At 42.1% G+C, this 18,268-nt stretch overlaps 1 protein-coding gene across 1 annotated transcript; it reads right to left on the reverse strand.

Moving 5' to 3' along the window:
* Positions 1-1,024: 1,024 nt before the first annotated feature.
* LOC140485745 (interleukin-8-like) lies at positions 1,025-17,945 on the reverse strand. The gene is made up of 4 exons (XM_072584225.1): positions 17,778-17,945; positions 14,073-14,214; positions 4,001-4,104; positions 1,025-1,503 (listed from the first exon to the last, which is right to left on the reverse strand). The coding sequence occupies exons 1-3, from the start codon at positions 17,839-17,841 to the stop codon at positions 4,014-4,016; spliced, it is 297 nt and encodes a 98-aa protein (XP_072440326.1). The 5' UTR covers positions 17,842-17,945; the 3' UTR covers positions 1,025-1,503; positions 4,001-4,013.
* Between the last annotated feature and the right edge of the window lie 323 nt (positions 17,946-18,268).

Consider the following 18,268-nt stretch of genomic DNA (forward strand, 5'->3'; position numbering starts at 1 on the left):
TGGAGAAGTGAATGAATGAGCAGATGGGTAGGGTGATAGGGTGAGTGAAAATGTGGGTCGAGTAAGTGGGAGGGTGGGTTGCTAAGCTGGCAAGTAGTAGAATGGTAGGTAGTAGGGTGGCAGTTGTATGCATGGGTGGGTAGAGTGACAGGTATTGGCTGTGTAAGTTGGATGGTAGGTATGATGGTAGATTAGTGAGTGGATGAGGGTTAGAGATAGTCAGCTTGGGTTGGACCACGAAGCAAAGTCAGGTTTGGGGCTAGTCAGGTTAGTCCAATGGGGTAATCAGGTTTTGGGGCTAGTTAGGATTTGTTGGGGAGTTAGTTAGTTGGTTGAGGGGTAGTTGAGCCGGAAGTGTTGGTAAGTGTATTAGGGGGAAGTAACTGGGTGTATTGTGATGGTACTGAGGACAGGGAGATGAGTGTTGGGCATTGGTCAGTGTGAGCAGGGTCTGTTCTCTAATTATCAAGGAGTTAGACAAGGTTTTATTCTAGCTAACATTCCCTGAATAATTATCCAAATCAGTACTATCAGGGACTATCTGAAGCATCCAAATCTAGTTCAGAGTATGAGACTTAGTTGAAGATCACGAAGATCTGAGCTTCCTGGGCAACTTTCATGAAGGTCAGTGCATCAGGACTACCATAGGGTTCCAATAAGCTTCATGGGTCATGTGTCCGGCCTCCAGTGATCTAAATACCAGAGGGTCAGGACCCTGATATTTCCACTCAATAGATACCCCGTGATTGTCAATGAAATGACCTAATCATGGGAATGAACTTGCGTTTAGCACCTTACAAATGGTTGAATTTTGAATCACTCCACTTAATTGAAGTTGTGGTAAAGCCAATTACAGGAAAATCATTTGGACGGTCTCATTTATCTTTCTTGCTTTTTGAAATGTGACCATTCAGCTCAAGCATTTTAGTAATCATCAACAACATATTTGAATTTAGCAATGAGAGTTGAGCACATGTGTAGGGATGGACTTTAGATGTAGTTGTATATAATGAATTACAATATATCAAAAAGTAATTTCAGTTTAATTAATAATGCAAAAAGCAGTACACGTAAGTTCATATGCTAACAAATAAACATGTCTGCGCTATTTATGGAGCTTATTGAGAAAACCTTGCAGCAAATGTGTGACAGTAATTTAATAGTTCAAATTTCAAATATGGATTAAATAGAAAAAGATACCAATCCAGCTACTGATTAATCTTTTATACTCAATGTCCTTCTTGATCAAGTTCCAGTTGCACTGGATATAGTTTAATTAAGTACAAATAATGGAACTGCCTGATTCGAATGCAGTTTCACTGTTTTATAGACTTCATCTGTAAAGAAATCAAAACCTGTTTTTCTCTTGTTAGCGAAAATGAAAATCAGCAATTTGTAGAATGGAAGATTGACTTAAATTTGAAAAGATTGTTCAGAGAACGCGAGAGTTTGCTTTTCAGATTCTTGCAAGTTGCGATATACCTTTCCTGACCCATCCTCACTCTGAAGTATAAAAAAAATTATTAAAGTACATTATGGATATGTAAGTGCAGAAATATTTCAGAAGAAATAAACCGGGGCTATCTTATTTTCTGGTAATGTATTACACATTCTAATTTTATTTTGAAAACGTTAATGATTGTCTTAAAATATTGCAGGAAAGTATTTTAAGCACATTTTAATCTATTACTAAAGCAAAATAAGTCATCAAGGAACTTCAAGGAAGTAAACCATACAAGCTTACAAATCAGGGACATGTGATCTCTATAGTATGGGCAAAAGGTAATACCAGTTTAAGTAAAAATGGATAAAGGAATAGTCATAAATTTGCATGCTAACAAATAGACGTGTCTGCAGTGTTGTGGACATTTGATAAAACCATGGCTGATCTTATTACGGTCTTAATTCTACAACTTGACTCACCCCTAAACCACTCAATCAAGAATCTATCTCATTTGATTTAAAAATATTCAATGACATTGCCTCCAATTCTTTCAGATTAGTGACCCTCTCAGACAAACAAAACCCTCCATATTACTGTCATAAACAGGGGACCACCTTTTTTGACACTGTGTCCCAAAGTTCAAGTCTGTCCTATAGGATGACTCATCCTTTCAGTGTCCATCCTGTCAAATTTCCTCACGAATCTGACATGTTTTAATATGACCATCTCTCATTCTTGTAAACCTCAGTGGATACAATGTCAATGTGTCTAGACTTTCCTCAGAAAATAACTCTTTCATCCCAGGCAGGTAGGATAGCAGAAAAGGAAATGGTGACATTGTGGTAATATCACTGGACAAATAAGCCTGAGACCCATGCTAATGATCCGGGATACGAAGTACATGGTGTTTTTGAATTCAAATCCTAAATTGTTCATGGTGACCATGATAACTATCAGTGATTGTTGTAAAGACCCATTTGGATCACTAATGCCCTTGGGAAGAAACTGTGCCATCCTTACCCAATGCGACTGCAACCTGTTTAAACCTAGCTGTCCCTTGAAATGACCTAACAAACCACTCAGTTCAAGGGTAACTTGGCATGGGCAACAAATACTGGCACCACCCACATCCCATTAAAGAAAAAACAGAACTGGTCAGATGAATGCAATTCGACCCTCTCTTGAGGTAAGGAGACCAAAACCGTAGCCAATGTTCCAACCAATGTTCCCTCTGAGCTGTTGACAATTGGAATCAGTACACCAATTGACTTCTGATTTCAGAAGTCACAACTGTGAACAAGCCTTGGAGATCTGCACAACTGGTAAGAAGATTGCGGGAATGCTGGTTCCAACTGGACACCAGTGAATGCAATACATATGATTAAATTTTCAGGTATTGCTTGAATTATGTTGATTTATTTTTTGCAAAGTGGACTGTATGTTAGAATGCTGCTCCCCTTTCTGTTGGGCAATAAGGCATAACGCCAAAGGTGCAAGCATTTATCTTTGACAAGATCAGACTGGGCCCCTCAATGGTTAACATCTGTGAAAATGTGAAATACTATTAGCGTGGAGAGGCCTGAGAACCACCTAGTGCCTCAGCACTCGAACCCAGCCAATCTGTGTGAACAAATCAAGGTGCTGTAGAATCCTGCCTGCTGAGGCTTAACAAATTTCAGCCAGCACTAAAGAACGAAGCTATTTCGAGGTGAGAGATAACTGGGGAGGACCATCGACCCACAGCACATTAAACGATGGTCTTGCATTTGGTCTGGATTCTTGCTATTTTCTGGCACTAAAGCCCCCCCCCCCCCCCCCCACATACTGGGCAGAAAGCAGGCCCCCCCCACCAAAGGTAATATTTCTAAGATCCTGTGCTTCTTAACTGCTTGTCCAGAGCTTCTGTACTCCTGCAAATTCAGTTTGTCTGCACATGTTTTGGAAACAGGTTTTGCTGCATTTTTACCATTGTTGCTCTTTGCTTCAAAAGTCATTTAGCTCCAGTTACAGGCAGGTCAGGCAGCATCCGAGAAGCAGGAGAATCGATGTTTTGAGCCTGATGAAGGGCTTTTGCCTGAAACGTTGATTCCCCTGCTCCTCGGATGCTGCCTGACCTGCTGTGCTTTTCCAGCACCACATTCTCGACTGTGATCTCCAGCACATGTAGTGCTCACTTTTTTTCAGTCACAGGTAGTCTGGGAGTGCTGCCTATGGGAATAGGGAATAAGGGGAGAGATCAGAGGGGAGAAAAGGAAAAGCTGCCAGAAAAGAGGGGAGGGAAAGGATTGCAGCACTCAGGTTACCTACCCCACTTCACCGTCTGCAATTGGAAGCTTGGGGACAGCTGATTCAGATGCCGTTTGCCCTGAATCTATGGGAGAAAGTCTCAGAAGGTCACAACCCCCATTTGATCTCAACCTTGGGAACCCAAAGCCTGTGGGGAAAATTCAGTCCCTTGTTGCTTCACATTGTCCCTGTTTTGTGCCCTTTTACTGGGCGAGAAAAACAATTTTCTTACCCCTGCTGCTTAATCATGATGCAAAAATTGAAACTTACTCAGAAAGTGCAGTCAGTTTTTCTGCAGAAGCCTGTCAATTAGATTCCTCACCCAAAAAGCTGTGTGATCCAGACAAATTCTTCGCTCAGTCTTAAGCGTGACTCTGAAAAGAAGAAGAATTGAACAATTATTTCAAGTTCTCCATTATATACTCACATTGTCAATAAACTCAATTGCTGTGCTTTTTTTTTATCCTGCAACTTGTTTGTATGTTTTCACTGAGGGTAAGGCAACAGAAATGGAAAATGCTGGAAATATTCACCAGTTCATGTGGCAAAGGTCCAGCTGTTTCAATGGAAAGAGCATCATGGCAGCAACATGGAATACACTTTGGGAAGATGCCGAATTCCCATCACAGTTGACCTCACAGGAACCCCTGGAGAAGTTGAAACTTTTGATGCACAATTACCTGGTATCAGGAACCCTCCAAAAATGTCTCCAACTTCAAGTGACAGTCAGAGTGAATTCAAATGGATCTGTCTCACTTACTGAATGATTATTCAGAAAAAGGGAGAGGCCTACCACCCTTTTTCTAGCCAACTATAAAACTCCAATCATTACACTGACCCATCCACCCGATTACTTCCCTCCACATTCAACAGATACCCAAAACTCCTCCTCAAACCCAACTTGCCTCCCAACTCAGCACAGGCACCTAATACTCACTCCATGGACCTGACTTTCCCCAGATCTGTCACACCCCCACCAACCCAACCACCAACTCTCCCAGACCTGACACATTCTCCTTGACCTGATTACTCCAGATCTGATACTTTTCAACAACCTAGCACTCAATTCTGAAAACTTCCCAGTGTACCCAACAGGTTGCCCCATCTCAATCTAATATTCCCCACCTCCAGACAATGGTTTATTCCACTCCAGTGGAATGGTCTATATAAGTGGAATGGTCTATGCAAATGGGATGGTCTATATAAGTGGACTGGTCTATAGAAGTGGAATGGTCTATACAAGTGGAATGGTCTATATAAGTGGAACGGTCTATATCAGTGGAACGGTCTATACAAGTGGAACGGTCTATACAAGTGGAACGGTCTATATCAGTGGAATGGTCTATATCAGTGGAACGGTCTATACAAGTGAAACGGTCTATATAAGTGAAACGGTCTATATCAGTGGAACGGTCTATATCAGTGGAACGGTCTATACAAGTGGAACGGTCTATATCAGTGGAACGGTCTATACAAGTGGAACGGTCTATATCAGTGGAACGGTCTATATCAGTGGAACGGTCTATACAAGTGGAACGGTCTATATCAGTGGAACGGTCTATACAAGTGGAACGGTCTATATCAGTGGAACGGTCTATATCAGTGGAACGGTCTATACAAGTGGAACGGTCTATATCAGTGGAACGGTCTATACAAGTGGAACGGTCTATATCAGTGGAACGGTCTATATCAGTGGAACGGTCTATAGAAGTGAAATGGTCTATATAAGTGGAATGGTCTATATAAGTGGAATGGTCTATACAAGTGGAATGGTCTATACAAGTGGAATGGTCTATACAAGTGGAACGGTCTATACAAGTGAAACGGTCTATACAAGTGGAACGGTCTATATAAGTGAAACGGTCTATATAAGTGGAACGGTCTATACAAGTGGACTGGTCTATAGAAGTGGAATGGTCTATAGAAGTGGAATGGTCTATATCAGTGGAACGGTCTATATCAGTGGAACGGTCTATATCAGTGGAACGGTCTATACAAGTGGACTGGTCTATATAAGTGAAATGGTCTATTTAAGTGAAATGGTCTATATAAGTGAAATGGTCTATATCAGTGGAACGGTCTATATCAGTGGAATGGTCTATACAAGTGGAACGGTCTATATCAGTGGAACGGTCTATACAAGTGGAACGGTCTATATCAGTGGAACGGTCGATATCAGTGGAACGGTCTATATCAGTGGAACGGTCTATATCAGTGTAATGGTCTATACAAGTGGACTGGTCTATACAAGTGAAACGGTCTATACAAGTGGAACGGTCTATACAAGTGGAATGGTCTATACAAGTGGACTGGTCTATACAAGTGAAACGGTCTATATAAGTGAAACGGTCTATACAAGTGGAACGGTCTATAGAAGTGGAACGGTCTATACAAGTGGAACGGTCTATATAAGTGGAATGGTCTATAGAAGTGGAACGGTCTATACAAGTGGACTGGTCTATATAAGTGGAATGGTCTATATAAGTGGAACGGTCTATATAAGTGGAACGGTCTATACAAGTGGAACGGTCTATACAAGTGGAACGGTCTATACAAGTGGAATGGTCTATATAAGTGAAACGGTCTATATAAGTGAAACGGTCTATATAAGTGGAATGGTCTATAGAAGTGGAACGGTCTATACAAGTGGACTGGTCTATATAAGTGGAATGGTCTATAGAAGTGGAACGGTCTATATAAGTGGAACGGTCTATATAAGTGGAATGGTCTATAGAAGTGGAACGGTCTATACAAGTGGACTGGTCTATATAAGTGGAATGGTCTATAGAAGTGGAACGGTCTATATAAGTGGAACGGTCTATATAAGTGGAACGGTCTATACAAGTGGAATGGTCTATATAAGTGGAATGGTCTATACAAGTGGAATGGTCTATATAAGTGGAACGGTCTATACAAGTGGAATGGTCTATACAAGTGGAATGGTCTATATAAGTGAAACGGTCTATATCAGTGGAACGGTCTATATAAGTGAAACGGTCTATATAAGTGGAACGGTCTATACAAGTGGAACGGTCTATACAAGTGGAACGGTCTATACAAGTGGAATGGTCTATAGAAGTGGAACGGTCTATATCAGTGGAATGGTCTATACAAGTGGAACGGTCTATACAAGTGGAATGGTCTATACAAGTGGAATGGTCTATACAAGTGGAATGGTCTATATAAGTGAAACGGTCTATATAAGTGGAATGGTCTATACAAGTGGAACGGTCTATACAAGTGGAATGGTCTATACAAGTGGAATGGTCTATATAAGTGAAACGGTCTATATAAGTGGAATGGTCTATACAAGTGGAATGGTCTATACAAGTGGAACGGTCTATACAAGTGGAACGGTCTATATCAGTGGAATGGTCTATACAAGTGGAATGGTCTATACAAGTGGAACGGTCTATACAAGTGGAATGGTCTATACAAGTGGAACGGTCTATACAAGTGGAACGGTCTATATAAGTGGACTGGTCTATATAAGTGGAATGGTCTATATAAGTGGAATGGTCTATATAAGTGAAACACCCTGAACAAGTGGAAAGGGCCAGAATGGGACCAACATCCTTGTGGAAAGATTTGCTCATGCTTTTGGGATGAGTTTAAACTGGTTCAGCAGAGTAGGGCTCACAGTGCATTAGTTCAATAGTAACAGCATATCATAGAAAAGGAACCAGGCAGAGCCCATTCAGCCATGTGATATCTCAAAGGAGTGTAGTGAGGCTGAATGGCCACTAATGTAAAGCAACAAGTGTCATAGGCAATGCAGATAGGTTAATGGGCTGGATTAACATGTGGAAAATGCAATGTTTTTGCCATCACAGAGACATAGTTAGAGTCATCGAGTTATAGAGTAATACAGCATGGTAACAAGAACTTCAGCCCAAAACGACCATGGTGCCCACTCAGTGAGTTCCAGTTGCTGCACTTAGTCCATCTCCCTCTCAACCCTTCCCATCCATGTACTTATCTAAATGTTTTTTAAATGTTGCTATTGTACCTGCCTTAACCACTTTCTATTTCAGCTCATTCCATATACCCACCACTCTCTGTGTGAAGAAATTGCCTCTCAGGTCCTTTCTAAATCTTTCCCCTCTCACCTTAAACCCTGCCCTGTAGTTTTCAATTCCGCAAAACTGGAAAAAAGACCAAATGCATTTACCCAACTATGCCCCTCATGATTTTATACACTTCACTAAGGTCACCCTTCATTTTCCTATGTTCCAAGGAATACAGTCCTATCCTGGCCAACCTCTCCCTATAACTCAGGCCTACTAATCTTGGTAATATCCTTACAAATCTTCTTCTCACTTTTTCCGATTTTACTGTGTCCTTTCTTTAACAGGGTGACCAAAACTGTACCCAATACTCCAAGTGTGGCCTCACCAACGACTTATACAACAGTAACATAACCTCCCAACTCCTCTACTCAATGCCTCAACCGATGAAGGCCAACATGCTAAATGCCTTCTTCACCACCCTGTCTCTCTGTGGAGCCATTTTCAACTAACTATGTATTTGTATTCCTAGGTCCCTCTGTTCCATAACACTCCTCAGGACCTTCCCTTTTACTGTATAAGTCTGATTTTGGTTTTGACTTTCCAAAGTGCAACACCTCACACTTATATTGAATTCCATTTGCAAATCCTCAGCCCACTTCCCCATCTCATTAAGATCTCTGTTCCTTAGTACCATCTCCAAAATAATTGCCTACCACTGATGCCAGGCTCACTGGCCTGTAGTTCCCTAGTTTGTTTATGCTACCTTTCTTAAACAATGGATCAACTTTAGCCATCCTCCTGACTTCTGAAGCTTCGCCAGTGGCTAAAGGTGAAGCAAAAAATCTCTGTAATGGCCTCTACAATTTCTTCCCTAGCCTCCCACAACATCCAAGAATGGGCTTGATCAGGCCCAGGGGATTGATTCACCTTAATACGCTTTAAGGTTGCAAACACCTCCTGCCTGGTAATATGTATGCAGTCCAAAACATCTCCACTTGTTTCCCTTATTTCCGTAGCATCCATGATTCTCTCCTCAGTAAACACTGAGGAGAAATATTCATTAAAAATCTTCCCCATCTCCATTGGATTGACATATAGTCGGCCACGCTAATCTTTAATCTCTCCCTAGCTACCTTTTTATGCAGAATAGAGCTATAGAACCTCTTAGGATTATCTTTTACCTGGTCTACCAGATCCATCTCATACCCACTTTATGCTCTTGTGATATTCGTCTTATGTCTGCCCCTACACTATTTATAAGTGTCAAAGGGATTCACTTGAGCATGAAAGCTTAAAGCCAATGCATGCTTCTTCTTTTTCCTGACCAGAACCTCAATATCCCTCGTCAACCAGGGATCCCTGAAAGTTGAGGAAGGGACAGGGTTGGCAACTCAACATTCTGGACCTTCAGGCAGGACAGGAGGAGGGTCAAAAATGGGTTTTGCAGTAGAAGGCAGAGGGTGGGCAATAAGATATAGGAGCATAATTACACATTCAGCTTATCGAGTCGGAAGTGCCATTCCATTATGGCTAATATATTTCTCAACCCCATTCTCCCGCCTTCGTCCTGTAACCCTGACTAATCACGAACCCATCTATCTCAACTTTAAACACACTTAAGGACATGGCCTCCACAGCTTCCTGTGGCAATATATTCCATAGATTCACCACCCTGAAGAAATTCCCCCTCATCTCAGTATGAAAGGTTGCCCTGTGACTCTGCCCTCAGGTCCAAGTCTCTCTTATTAGTAGAAACATCTTTGTCGTGTTCATTCTATCTAAGCCTTTCAGCATTCTGTAAGCTCCAATGAGATGTCCCCCTCATCTTTCTAAATTCTATTGAATACAGAACCAGAGTCCATAACTGGTTCTCATATGAGAAGCCCTTCAACTCCAGGATCAAACTCCTCCTGTGGGGACCACCTCCAATGCTAGCACATCCTTCCTTAGATACAGGTACAAATCTGCTCACAATATTCCAAATGCGGTCTTACCACAGTCTTAAACAGCCTCGGCTGTACATGTATGCTCTTGTATTTTAACCCTCACAACATGGATGCTAACATATGCCTTCCTCATCTCAAATGAACCTGCATTCAAATCTTAAGAGAATATTGAACTAGGATTCCTAAGTCCCTTTGAGCTTCAGATTTCCAAATAATTTCTCCATTTAGAAAATAGTCTACACCTCTGTTCTAGGAGAAGGTGAGGACTGCAGATGCTGGGACTCTCCTGCTCCTCAGATGCTGCCTGACCTGCTGTGCTTTTCCAGCATCACATTCTCGCCTCGACACCTCTATTCTTCCTACCAAAGTGCACAATGCCACATTTTGCCACATTGTAGTCCATCTGCCATTTCTTTGACCATTCTCCTCGTCCAAATCCTTCTGCAGCCTCCCTGCCTCCCCAACACAACCTATCTCTCCACCTATCTTTGTGTCATCTATAAATTTGGCAACAATATCCTCAGGCCCTTTGTCCAAATCGTTAATGTATAATGTGAAAAGTTGTGGCCTGCAGTTCTCCTTAGTCACCAGCTGCCATCCTGACCAAGATCCTTTTATCCTGAACTGTCTGCCTGCTGCCAGTCAGCCAATCCCCTATCCATGCCCAAACACCATGGGTTCTTATCTTATTTATCAGCCTCATGAGCAATACTCTGTCAAAGGCTTCTAGAAATCCAAATAGATCATGTCCACTGGCTGTGCTTCATCTAACTTGCTTGTTACGTCCTCAAAGAATTCAAACAGATTCGTTAGGCTGGTTTCTCGCAGTGTACCACAAGAATCAGTTCTGGGTCCCTTAACATTCATGGTGTACATGAACAATGTAGTTGACAATTTGAGGTTGATAAGTTTGCTGATGACACAAAGATTGACCAGGTGGTTAATAGTGAGGAAGGAAGGAGACGATATGTATGGGATTGGTCGGATGTGCAGATGAGTGGCAGGTGGAGTTTAACCCTGATAAATGTGAGGAGATCCGATTTGGAAGAAGTAACAATCAAGTGAGTACTCAGTGCATTATGGGACGTTAGGAAGCTCAGAGGAACAGAGGGATCTCGGGGTGCTTGTTAACAAATCCCTGAAAGTGGCAGGAGAGTTTAATAAGGTTGCTAAGATGGCAAAAAGGGCACTTGCCTTTATACGTCATGGCTTAGAATCTAAAAGCAGGGAGGTTACGTTAGAGCTGTACAGAACTTTGATGAAAGCATTGCTGGAGTACTGTGCAGTTTTGGTCACCACACTACAGGAAGGATGTGATTGCACTGGAGTAGATGCAAAGGAAATTCAGAGGAATATTGGAGCATGTCAGCTAAGAAGAGAGGCAGGATATGCTCAGGAAGGATCACAGGTTCTAAACCTGTGATCAATACCACTTCAAAGGATAAGGGTAGCAGATGCATATGAACACCATGACCTGCATGTTCCCTTCCCAGCCACACCCAATCCTGACTAAAAACTATACCACCCTTTCTTCACTGCTGCTGGGTCAAAATCCCTGAAGCGAACCTTCCTAATAGCATTTTTCCCACACCTAGCCCATACCAACCCTTACGACAGCAATTAAAGAAAACAGCTCACCACCATCAGGACAGTTAGGGACGGTCGAGCCAACTATTCTCACATCCCATCAATTAATTCTAAAACAACTTCCTTTCTCTCAGTGACTGTGAAAGTGGCTTCATGTGTTTTGGGCTTTCATCCGCATTTCAGGTTGATTATCTTTCATCAGTCTGGAAAATGAATAAGTTTTCACCTTACTCAGAGATAGAGAAGGAAGGAGGAGAGATAAGAACAGAAGGGAAGGTGTGTGAGACCAATTGACAAAAGAGAGTGACAGTGCAAAACAAAAGTGAGTACAAACAGGACGAGTAAATCAGAAAATGTACTCCATGTCTTTTATTAAAACTGTTTACAAGGTCAGTGTCAGAGTGGGAGCAGGACAGAGAATTACAATGAGAAGTCATATTTTTCCAATTCTGATGGAAGGTGTTTGATCTGAAACACTGAGCAGGGTTTCTCAATTACCAGTGGGATGAGGCAGTTCATGACCCCAACACCAACACCATCCACCACCCCCCCAACCATTTAGCACAGAGGGTGAAGTGTTAACCAGCCAATCAGTGGCTGCCCTCAAGGTAGTCAGTTAGTGCTGGGAACGACATTATGCAGGCTCGGATGCCCAGCGTGAGTGTCCTGATGCTGTGACCCAGAAATCGGGAACGACCACCTATTGGATGACACGGTGGTGTCGGGTTGGGGGCAACTTTCTGAGAAATCCATGTTTGGTGACAGCACTCTGGGAAGATGGCAGTATCTAGGACAGAGCCTGGAGCAGTGCAACTCTGGCAGCACGAGCATATTTTTCCATTTTGTGGACGATTGTGCCAGCAGTGTCTCATTCAGAACTTTCGCCAAAGAGGAAATAACATCTGGGAAGAGCCGTTCCCTTTCCTTTCTGAGTAAGAAGCGTTGAAGCGATATATTCTACTTATTCTATTTGTTCTTGTATCTCCAACAGGCTGAAAGTCCATTATTCCACATGATGGAGGGAGTGGATGCTTGTGGATATGGTGGGGATGATCACTGATGATTACACAGTCTTCAACACCGTTCATGGCTTCTCAGATACTGAAACAGTCCATATCCAAATGCAACAAGATCTGGACAATATCCAGGCTTGGGCTGACAAGTAGCAAGTAACATTCACGTCATACAAATACCAGGCTGTGACCATCTCCAATCAGGGACAACCTAACCACTGCTAATCACGAATGTCACTGTCACTGAATCAACCTTGTGTCATCTTTGGAATTACTGAAAATCATTGAACTCATTATATAAACATGGTGACTGCAAGAGGTCAGAGGCTGGGAATACTGTGGCAAGCAACTCACCTCCTGACTCCCCAAAGGCTGTCCATCATCTACAAGGCCCAAGTCAGGAGTATGATGGAAAATGTCCCATATGCCTCGATGGGTGCAGCTCCAACAATACTCAAGAAGCTTGAGACCATCCAAGTCAAAGCAGCCCACTGGACTGGCACCATATCCACAAACATCCACTTCCGCCATCTACTCAGAGAAGCTATGTAGAAGATACCCTCCTGAAATTCACCAAAGATCCTTAGATCTCACCTTCCAAACCAATGAACACTTCCATCAGAAGGACAGGGTCAGCAGAAACGGGAACGCCACCAACTGCAAGTTCCCTTCTAAGTCACTCACCATCTTGTCTTGGAAGCATATTGCTGTTCCTTCACTTTCACTTGGTCAAAATCCTGGAATTCCCTCCCTTAGGGCATTGTGGGTCAGCCCACAGCAGGTGGACTGCAGTAATTCAAGAAGGTGACTCACCACCACCTTCTGAAGGATCACTCGGGACGGGCAATAAATGCTGGCCACATCCTCCTAATGAAATCAAAAAAGATTTCCCAAACCTGCTAAGTACTTCAATGTTTTTCTGTTTTCATTTCAGATCTTCAGCATCTACAGTGTGATTTTCTGTCAGTGGAGAAGGGAACTTGCAGCATTTCATGTCAAAGAGTCATAGCATCATAGAGATGTACAGCACGGAAACAGACCCTTTGGTCCAACCCGTCCATGCCGACCAGATATCCCAACCCAATCTAGTCCCATCTGCCAGCACCCGGCCCATATCCCTCCAAACCCTTCCTATTCATATACCCATCCAAATGCCTCTTAAATGTTGCAATTGTACCAGCCTCCACCACTTCCTCTGGCAGCCCATTCCACACACGTACCACCCTCTGCGTGAAAAAGTTGCCCCTTAGGTCTCTTTTATATCTTTCCCCTCTCACCCTAAACCTATGCCCTCTAGTTCTGGACTCCCCCACCCCAGGGAAAAGACTTTGTCTATTTATCCTATCCGTGCCCCTCAAAATATGAACAATATACCAGAGAACCCCAGTACAATACAAGCCATGATACATAACTGAATTTCTGTCTTCATTATAATCCCTAAATCAGCCCCAGAATATGTAGATTCTTGTTGTTGATCTAAAAGTATCATTGTTTATTTTGTACTCAGAAATTTACCATTCTCACTCCCCGGTTGATATCAAGCAAATCCCAACTGAGCTTTATGGCCTCCTTTCAGAACTTTCCAACTTCCAATTGTTCAGCTTTCCTGCCTTGCTTTCCTTTCCACACTCGATTGCTTCATTTCTCTCCATCTTGTCCCAGTCCCCACCCAATGCTTCAATATCTTGGTCATACCCCGAAATGGCCATGATCAATTGTAAAATAAATACATTAACAATATAAATACCACAATGAACACAAACAGGTTGTTTAAAATAAGACTTACATCACTTCTACATGTGGACAATGGGAAGAAGTTGGAATTATATCAATATCTCTCATTAGCCTTCGATTGATTAAGTTAGATGTATAATTGATGCATTGACAGCGTGGATTCACTATTATAGGTATCCTTCCTGCAGATACATCTGTAACAAAGAAGTATTACAGACCATTAAGGATTATAATAAGTATTTTAGTTACACTTATTTTTCTGCTTTTGAGGAAATACAGGAGTGGAGTTTGATTATGAAGTCAGGAATTGCCCATTTTCTCAACGTCTTGCCTCCATTCTGGCAGTGCGGGCAGACAGGTCAGATTCCTATCTCTCAGAGGACAAGATAACCTGAAATGAGAGAAAATGATAGGCCACTACTGAGGCCGATAGGTTGAAAGATCTGCCTTTGTTCGCAAAAGCATTGTTCCATTTGTGGAGATAGGCATAGCCCTCAGCTTCTGATCTATTCCCATTCACCCACCTCAGCCCTTCACTTCTACATGTCATCACCACATGCCCATTACCCTGTTCCCCAGATACCCATCATCCTGCCTTTATCACCATATCCCATCCCTCCCCACCCTCTCCTACTCTCAATCCCCCAGACTGCTCTCCCAATATCTACTTTACAAACACAAGAGCATAAGAACATAAGAAACAGGAGCAAGAGGCAGCCATTCGGCCCATTAACCTTGCTCTACTATTCAATAAGATCAAGGCTGATCTTTTCATGGACTCAGTTCCACTCACCTATCTACTCACCGTAACTCTTAATTCCTTTACTTATCAAAAATCTATCTTTGTCTTAAAAACATTTAATGAGGTAACTTCAACTGCTTCACTCGACAGGCAATTGCACAGATTCATAACCCTTTGGATAAAGGAATTTTTCCTCAAACCAAATTCACAAGACTACAATCGCATTACAAAGTCTTTGAGAAGCTCATAAGTCTGTCAAAAGAAGTAAACTGAAATTTCCCATGGCAGTTGTGCCGACAAACTCAGCAGATTGGAAACCAATAGTAACTTTCAAGGCAGCCAAGTCAGCAAGCCCATATTTCCCAAGAAAGCTGTTGGAAAGAGGACATTAATGCTTTTGAAGTTTAACAAAATCTCAAACTTTGATCAAGCTAACAAACTGCCAAACTCAGCCAATGACCGGCAAAGACTGAAATGTTTAGATATCTTTTAAACCTTTCAGCCTCCGCATAGGTAGCTGAGCTGATATTCAAAGAAGGCATGAATGCTCAACCAACTGTCAAAACTTTTAAATGGACAAACAGATGGCTGAGCTAATCTGTTACGAAAGAGTGAGAACAAAGAGGCATGTTTCAACTGTGAACTCTGTTTCTCACATTAGACTAGCCTTTCAATATTGAACAATTCAGAATAGCATTTTATTCAATGATAAACGAGCCTAAAGCATCTGAATACTTTTCTATCTTTACCTTTGCTCTTCCACTTATTGTTGGAAGGGACAGTCTGGCAGGCACTATTTAATAGTCACGAACCATTTCCATCACAGCACTGTCCTCACTAACTATAGAAAACACAGATATAACTCAGGGTACAGCATTATCATGAGGAATTGTAGAGGAGACAATAACCCTTTTACTCAACTTTTATACATTTCCTGTCTTCAATCTGTGGCCATTTGCAGTTAAGATTTAGAAAGGTTTTAAAAATACAGTCACTTTGCTTAAAACTGCATAACTTCTGAAATAGTTATTTCCAAAATGACAGCAGAAATTTCAGTGAGGTAATATGTAGGGCTTAACAAGCCCCCTTTAAAACCGCTGAAACTTGCCGGCACTGAAAATAAGGACAAGACCTTCACTTTTGCCATTTATTAGCCATTTTTCAACTCTAGTACTTGCTGTTCTGAAATGGGAGTACAAAGTTCAATCTATACCATGCTTTGAACACAAACCCTCTTCTTTCTTCCCTAAGGAGTTGTCTCAGGGATATGGTCACCCATTGTATTTTATATAATGGCTTGATGCTCAGCTAATTTCACACTCAAAGAAAATCCACATTCTTTTAATATTGCCTCATATTGATTTCTTGTTTTATGTAACTTGTGCATTTAAAACATTTTTTTTCCAAACAGTATTATCCCAAATGGGACAACTTATGAGCAGTTTGAGCAGTATATTTTGAGCTTGCTCCACTAAACATACACAAGGATGCAGTCACACATTGGTTAGGCCACTTTTGGAATATTGTGTGCAGTTCTGGTCTCCTTTGTATAAGAAAGATGTTGTGAAACTTGAAAGGGTTCAGAAAAGATTTACAAGGATGTTGCCAGGGTTGGAGGATTTGAGCTATAAGGAGAGGTTGAATAGGCTGGGGCTGTTTTCCCTGGAGCACCTGAGGGGTGACCTGATAGAGGTTTATAAAATCATGAGGGACATGGATAAGATAAATAGACAAAGTCTTTTCCCTGAGGTAGGGGAGTCCAGAACTAGAGGGCATAGGTTTAGAGTGAGAGGGGAAAGATATAAAAGAGACCTCCAGGGCAACTTTTTCATGCAGAGGGTGGTACATGTATGGAATGAGCTGCTAGAGGAAGTGGTGGAGGCTGGTACAATTACAACATTTAAGAGACATTTGGATGGGCATATGAATAGGAAGGGTTTGGAGGTATATGGGCCGGGTGTTGGCAAATGGGACTAGATTGGGTTGGGATATGTGGTTGGCATGGACGGGTTGGAGCAAAGGGTCTGTTTCCATGCTGTACATCTCTATGACTCTATATATTCAAACACAAGCATTCATATACACACACATATGCACTGTGGGATATGGCATGGGGCAGCATGACACTAGGCACACGGACACATAAGATGGCCGCTGAGCCATAAGTTGGCCAATTGACACACACAATAGCTGCCAGACCACAATATGGAGAGAGACAGCAGAGCAAACATAGACACTGCCTGGGACTACCAGAATGCCACCCCAATGCACTCACAACCTGGTTGATTAGTTTAAGGGGAATGGGGGAGAGAATACACAAGAGTAGTGTATACTGCCTGCTGAAGTGTCTGGGTCCAGCCAACACCTTTGACAGAAATGCTAACTGTTTGATACAGACTCAGTACAAAGTGCTAACATCCAGGGCTGCAATAATCGTCCTTCTCAGGAAGAATGATTAGTGTGCGTTACTACGGTAATGGAATTCCCCTCAGACACTGAAACTGACAATGTCTGCGCTGAAACTGACAACGACCGCGCTGAAATTAACAAAGGCTGCGCTGGAACTGCCAATGATTACATCGAAACTATCAATGACTCTGCAATGTTAACAACAAACAAACTATTTTGCTGAGACAAAAACCTCACTGACCTCTTATATCACAAAATGTATAAAAGTATCTTGACGTGCTCTGGGTTGAGAGAAGACTCACAGCTGCCCACTGTGCTGTTGGTATCTCTCTCCCTGGAGCTCTGGTATTTCCTTGTGCAATAAACTCTGTCGTTGAACCCCGACTCTGATTCAGAGGCTGGTGATTTTCCCCAGAACACACACACACACACACACACACACTCAAGTATCCACGTGTACATTCATTCATGCACTTGTATAGCACTAAACTTCACTTCCAGGCTGATCAATAAAATGGGATATGGCATGGAATTCCCAACTGAGTAGTTAGGTGAGATGAGTAAGTAGCAGTTAAAGGTACAGTAGAACCCTAAATAACATCTTACCTTCTGCAGTTATCAGATATAGCAGAAAGAGAGAGATAATAATGCCAGTAGCTTTGCGGTCCATTGTGATGTTGCTGTATGATGTCCTTTTCTTCTTTGCTATTGGGCTGCTGTAAACTTTGCCTCACTCACCAACTGTTCTGTTTACCTCGAGTCAGACTTTCTTGGCTTCAGTACAGACATTTGTGCAATCTTTAAGGCAAAGCTAATGAACACAGCGTTAATTATTAACTGATCAGATGAAGATTCTTGTTTACCAGTCAAACAATCAGTAAAATAAAAGCCTTCAAGTTAATAACACAGACCACATCAATCTCTGACTATATCTAGCTCAAGGTAAAGGAGGGTTTCAAGCTTCTTTTCCTGTCCCTTACAAAGGCTGTTACTTCCTCAGAACACCCTCAGATTTGTGTCCAACTTGACTTCCTTTTCATAAATATATGTTGATTAGGATTAGCAAAGTGCTGGAACAAACGAGGGCAGCGTATTCA

Source organism: Chiloscyllium punctatum, chromosome 14 (genome assembly GCF_047496795.1).
Source record: "Chiloscyllium punctatum isolate Juve2018m chromosome 14, sChiPun1.3, whole genome shotgun sequence".
Classification (NCBI taxonomy): domain Eukaryota; kingdom Metazoa; phylum Chordata; class Chondrichthyes; order Orectolobiformes; family Hemiscylliidae; genus Chiloscyllium; species Chiloscyllium punctatum.

Coding starts and splice junctions, on each gene's coding strand:
- LOC140485745 (XM_072584225.1), bottom strand. CDS start 17,841: ATGGACCGCAAAGCTACTGGCATTATTATCTCTCTCTTTCTGCTATAT. Junction 14,215..17,777: donor ATATCTGATAACTGCAGAAG/GTAAGATGTTAT, acceptor TCTTTGTTACAG/ATGTATCTGCAGGAAGGATA. Junction 4,105..14,072: donor TGTCCACATGTAGAAGTGAT/GTAAGTCTTATT, acceptor TCTTCTTTTCAG/AGTCACGCTTAAGACTGAGC.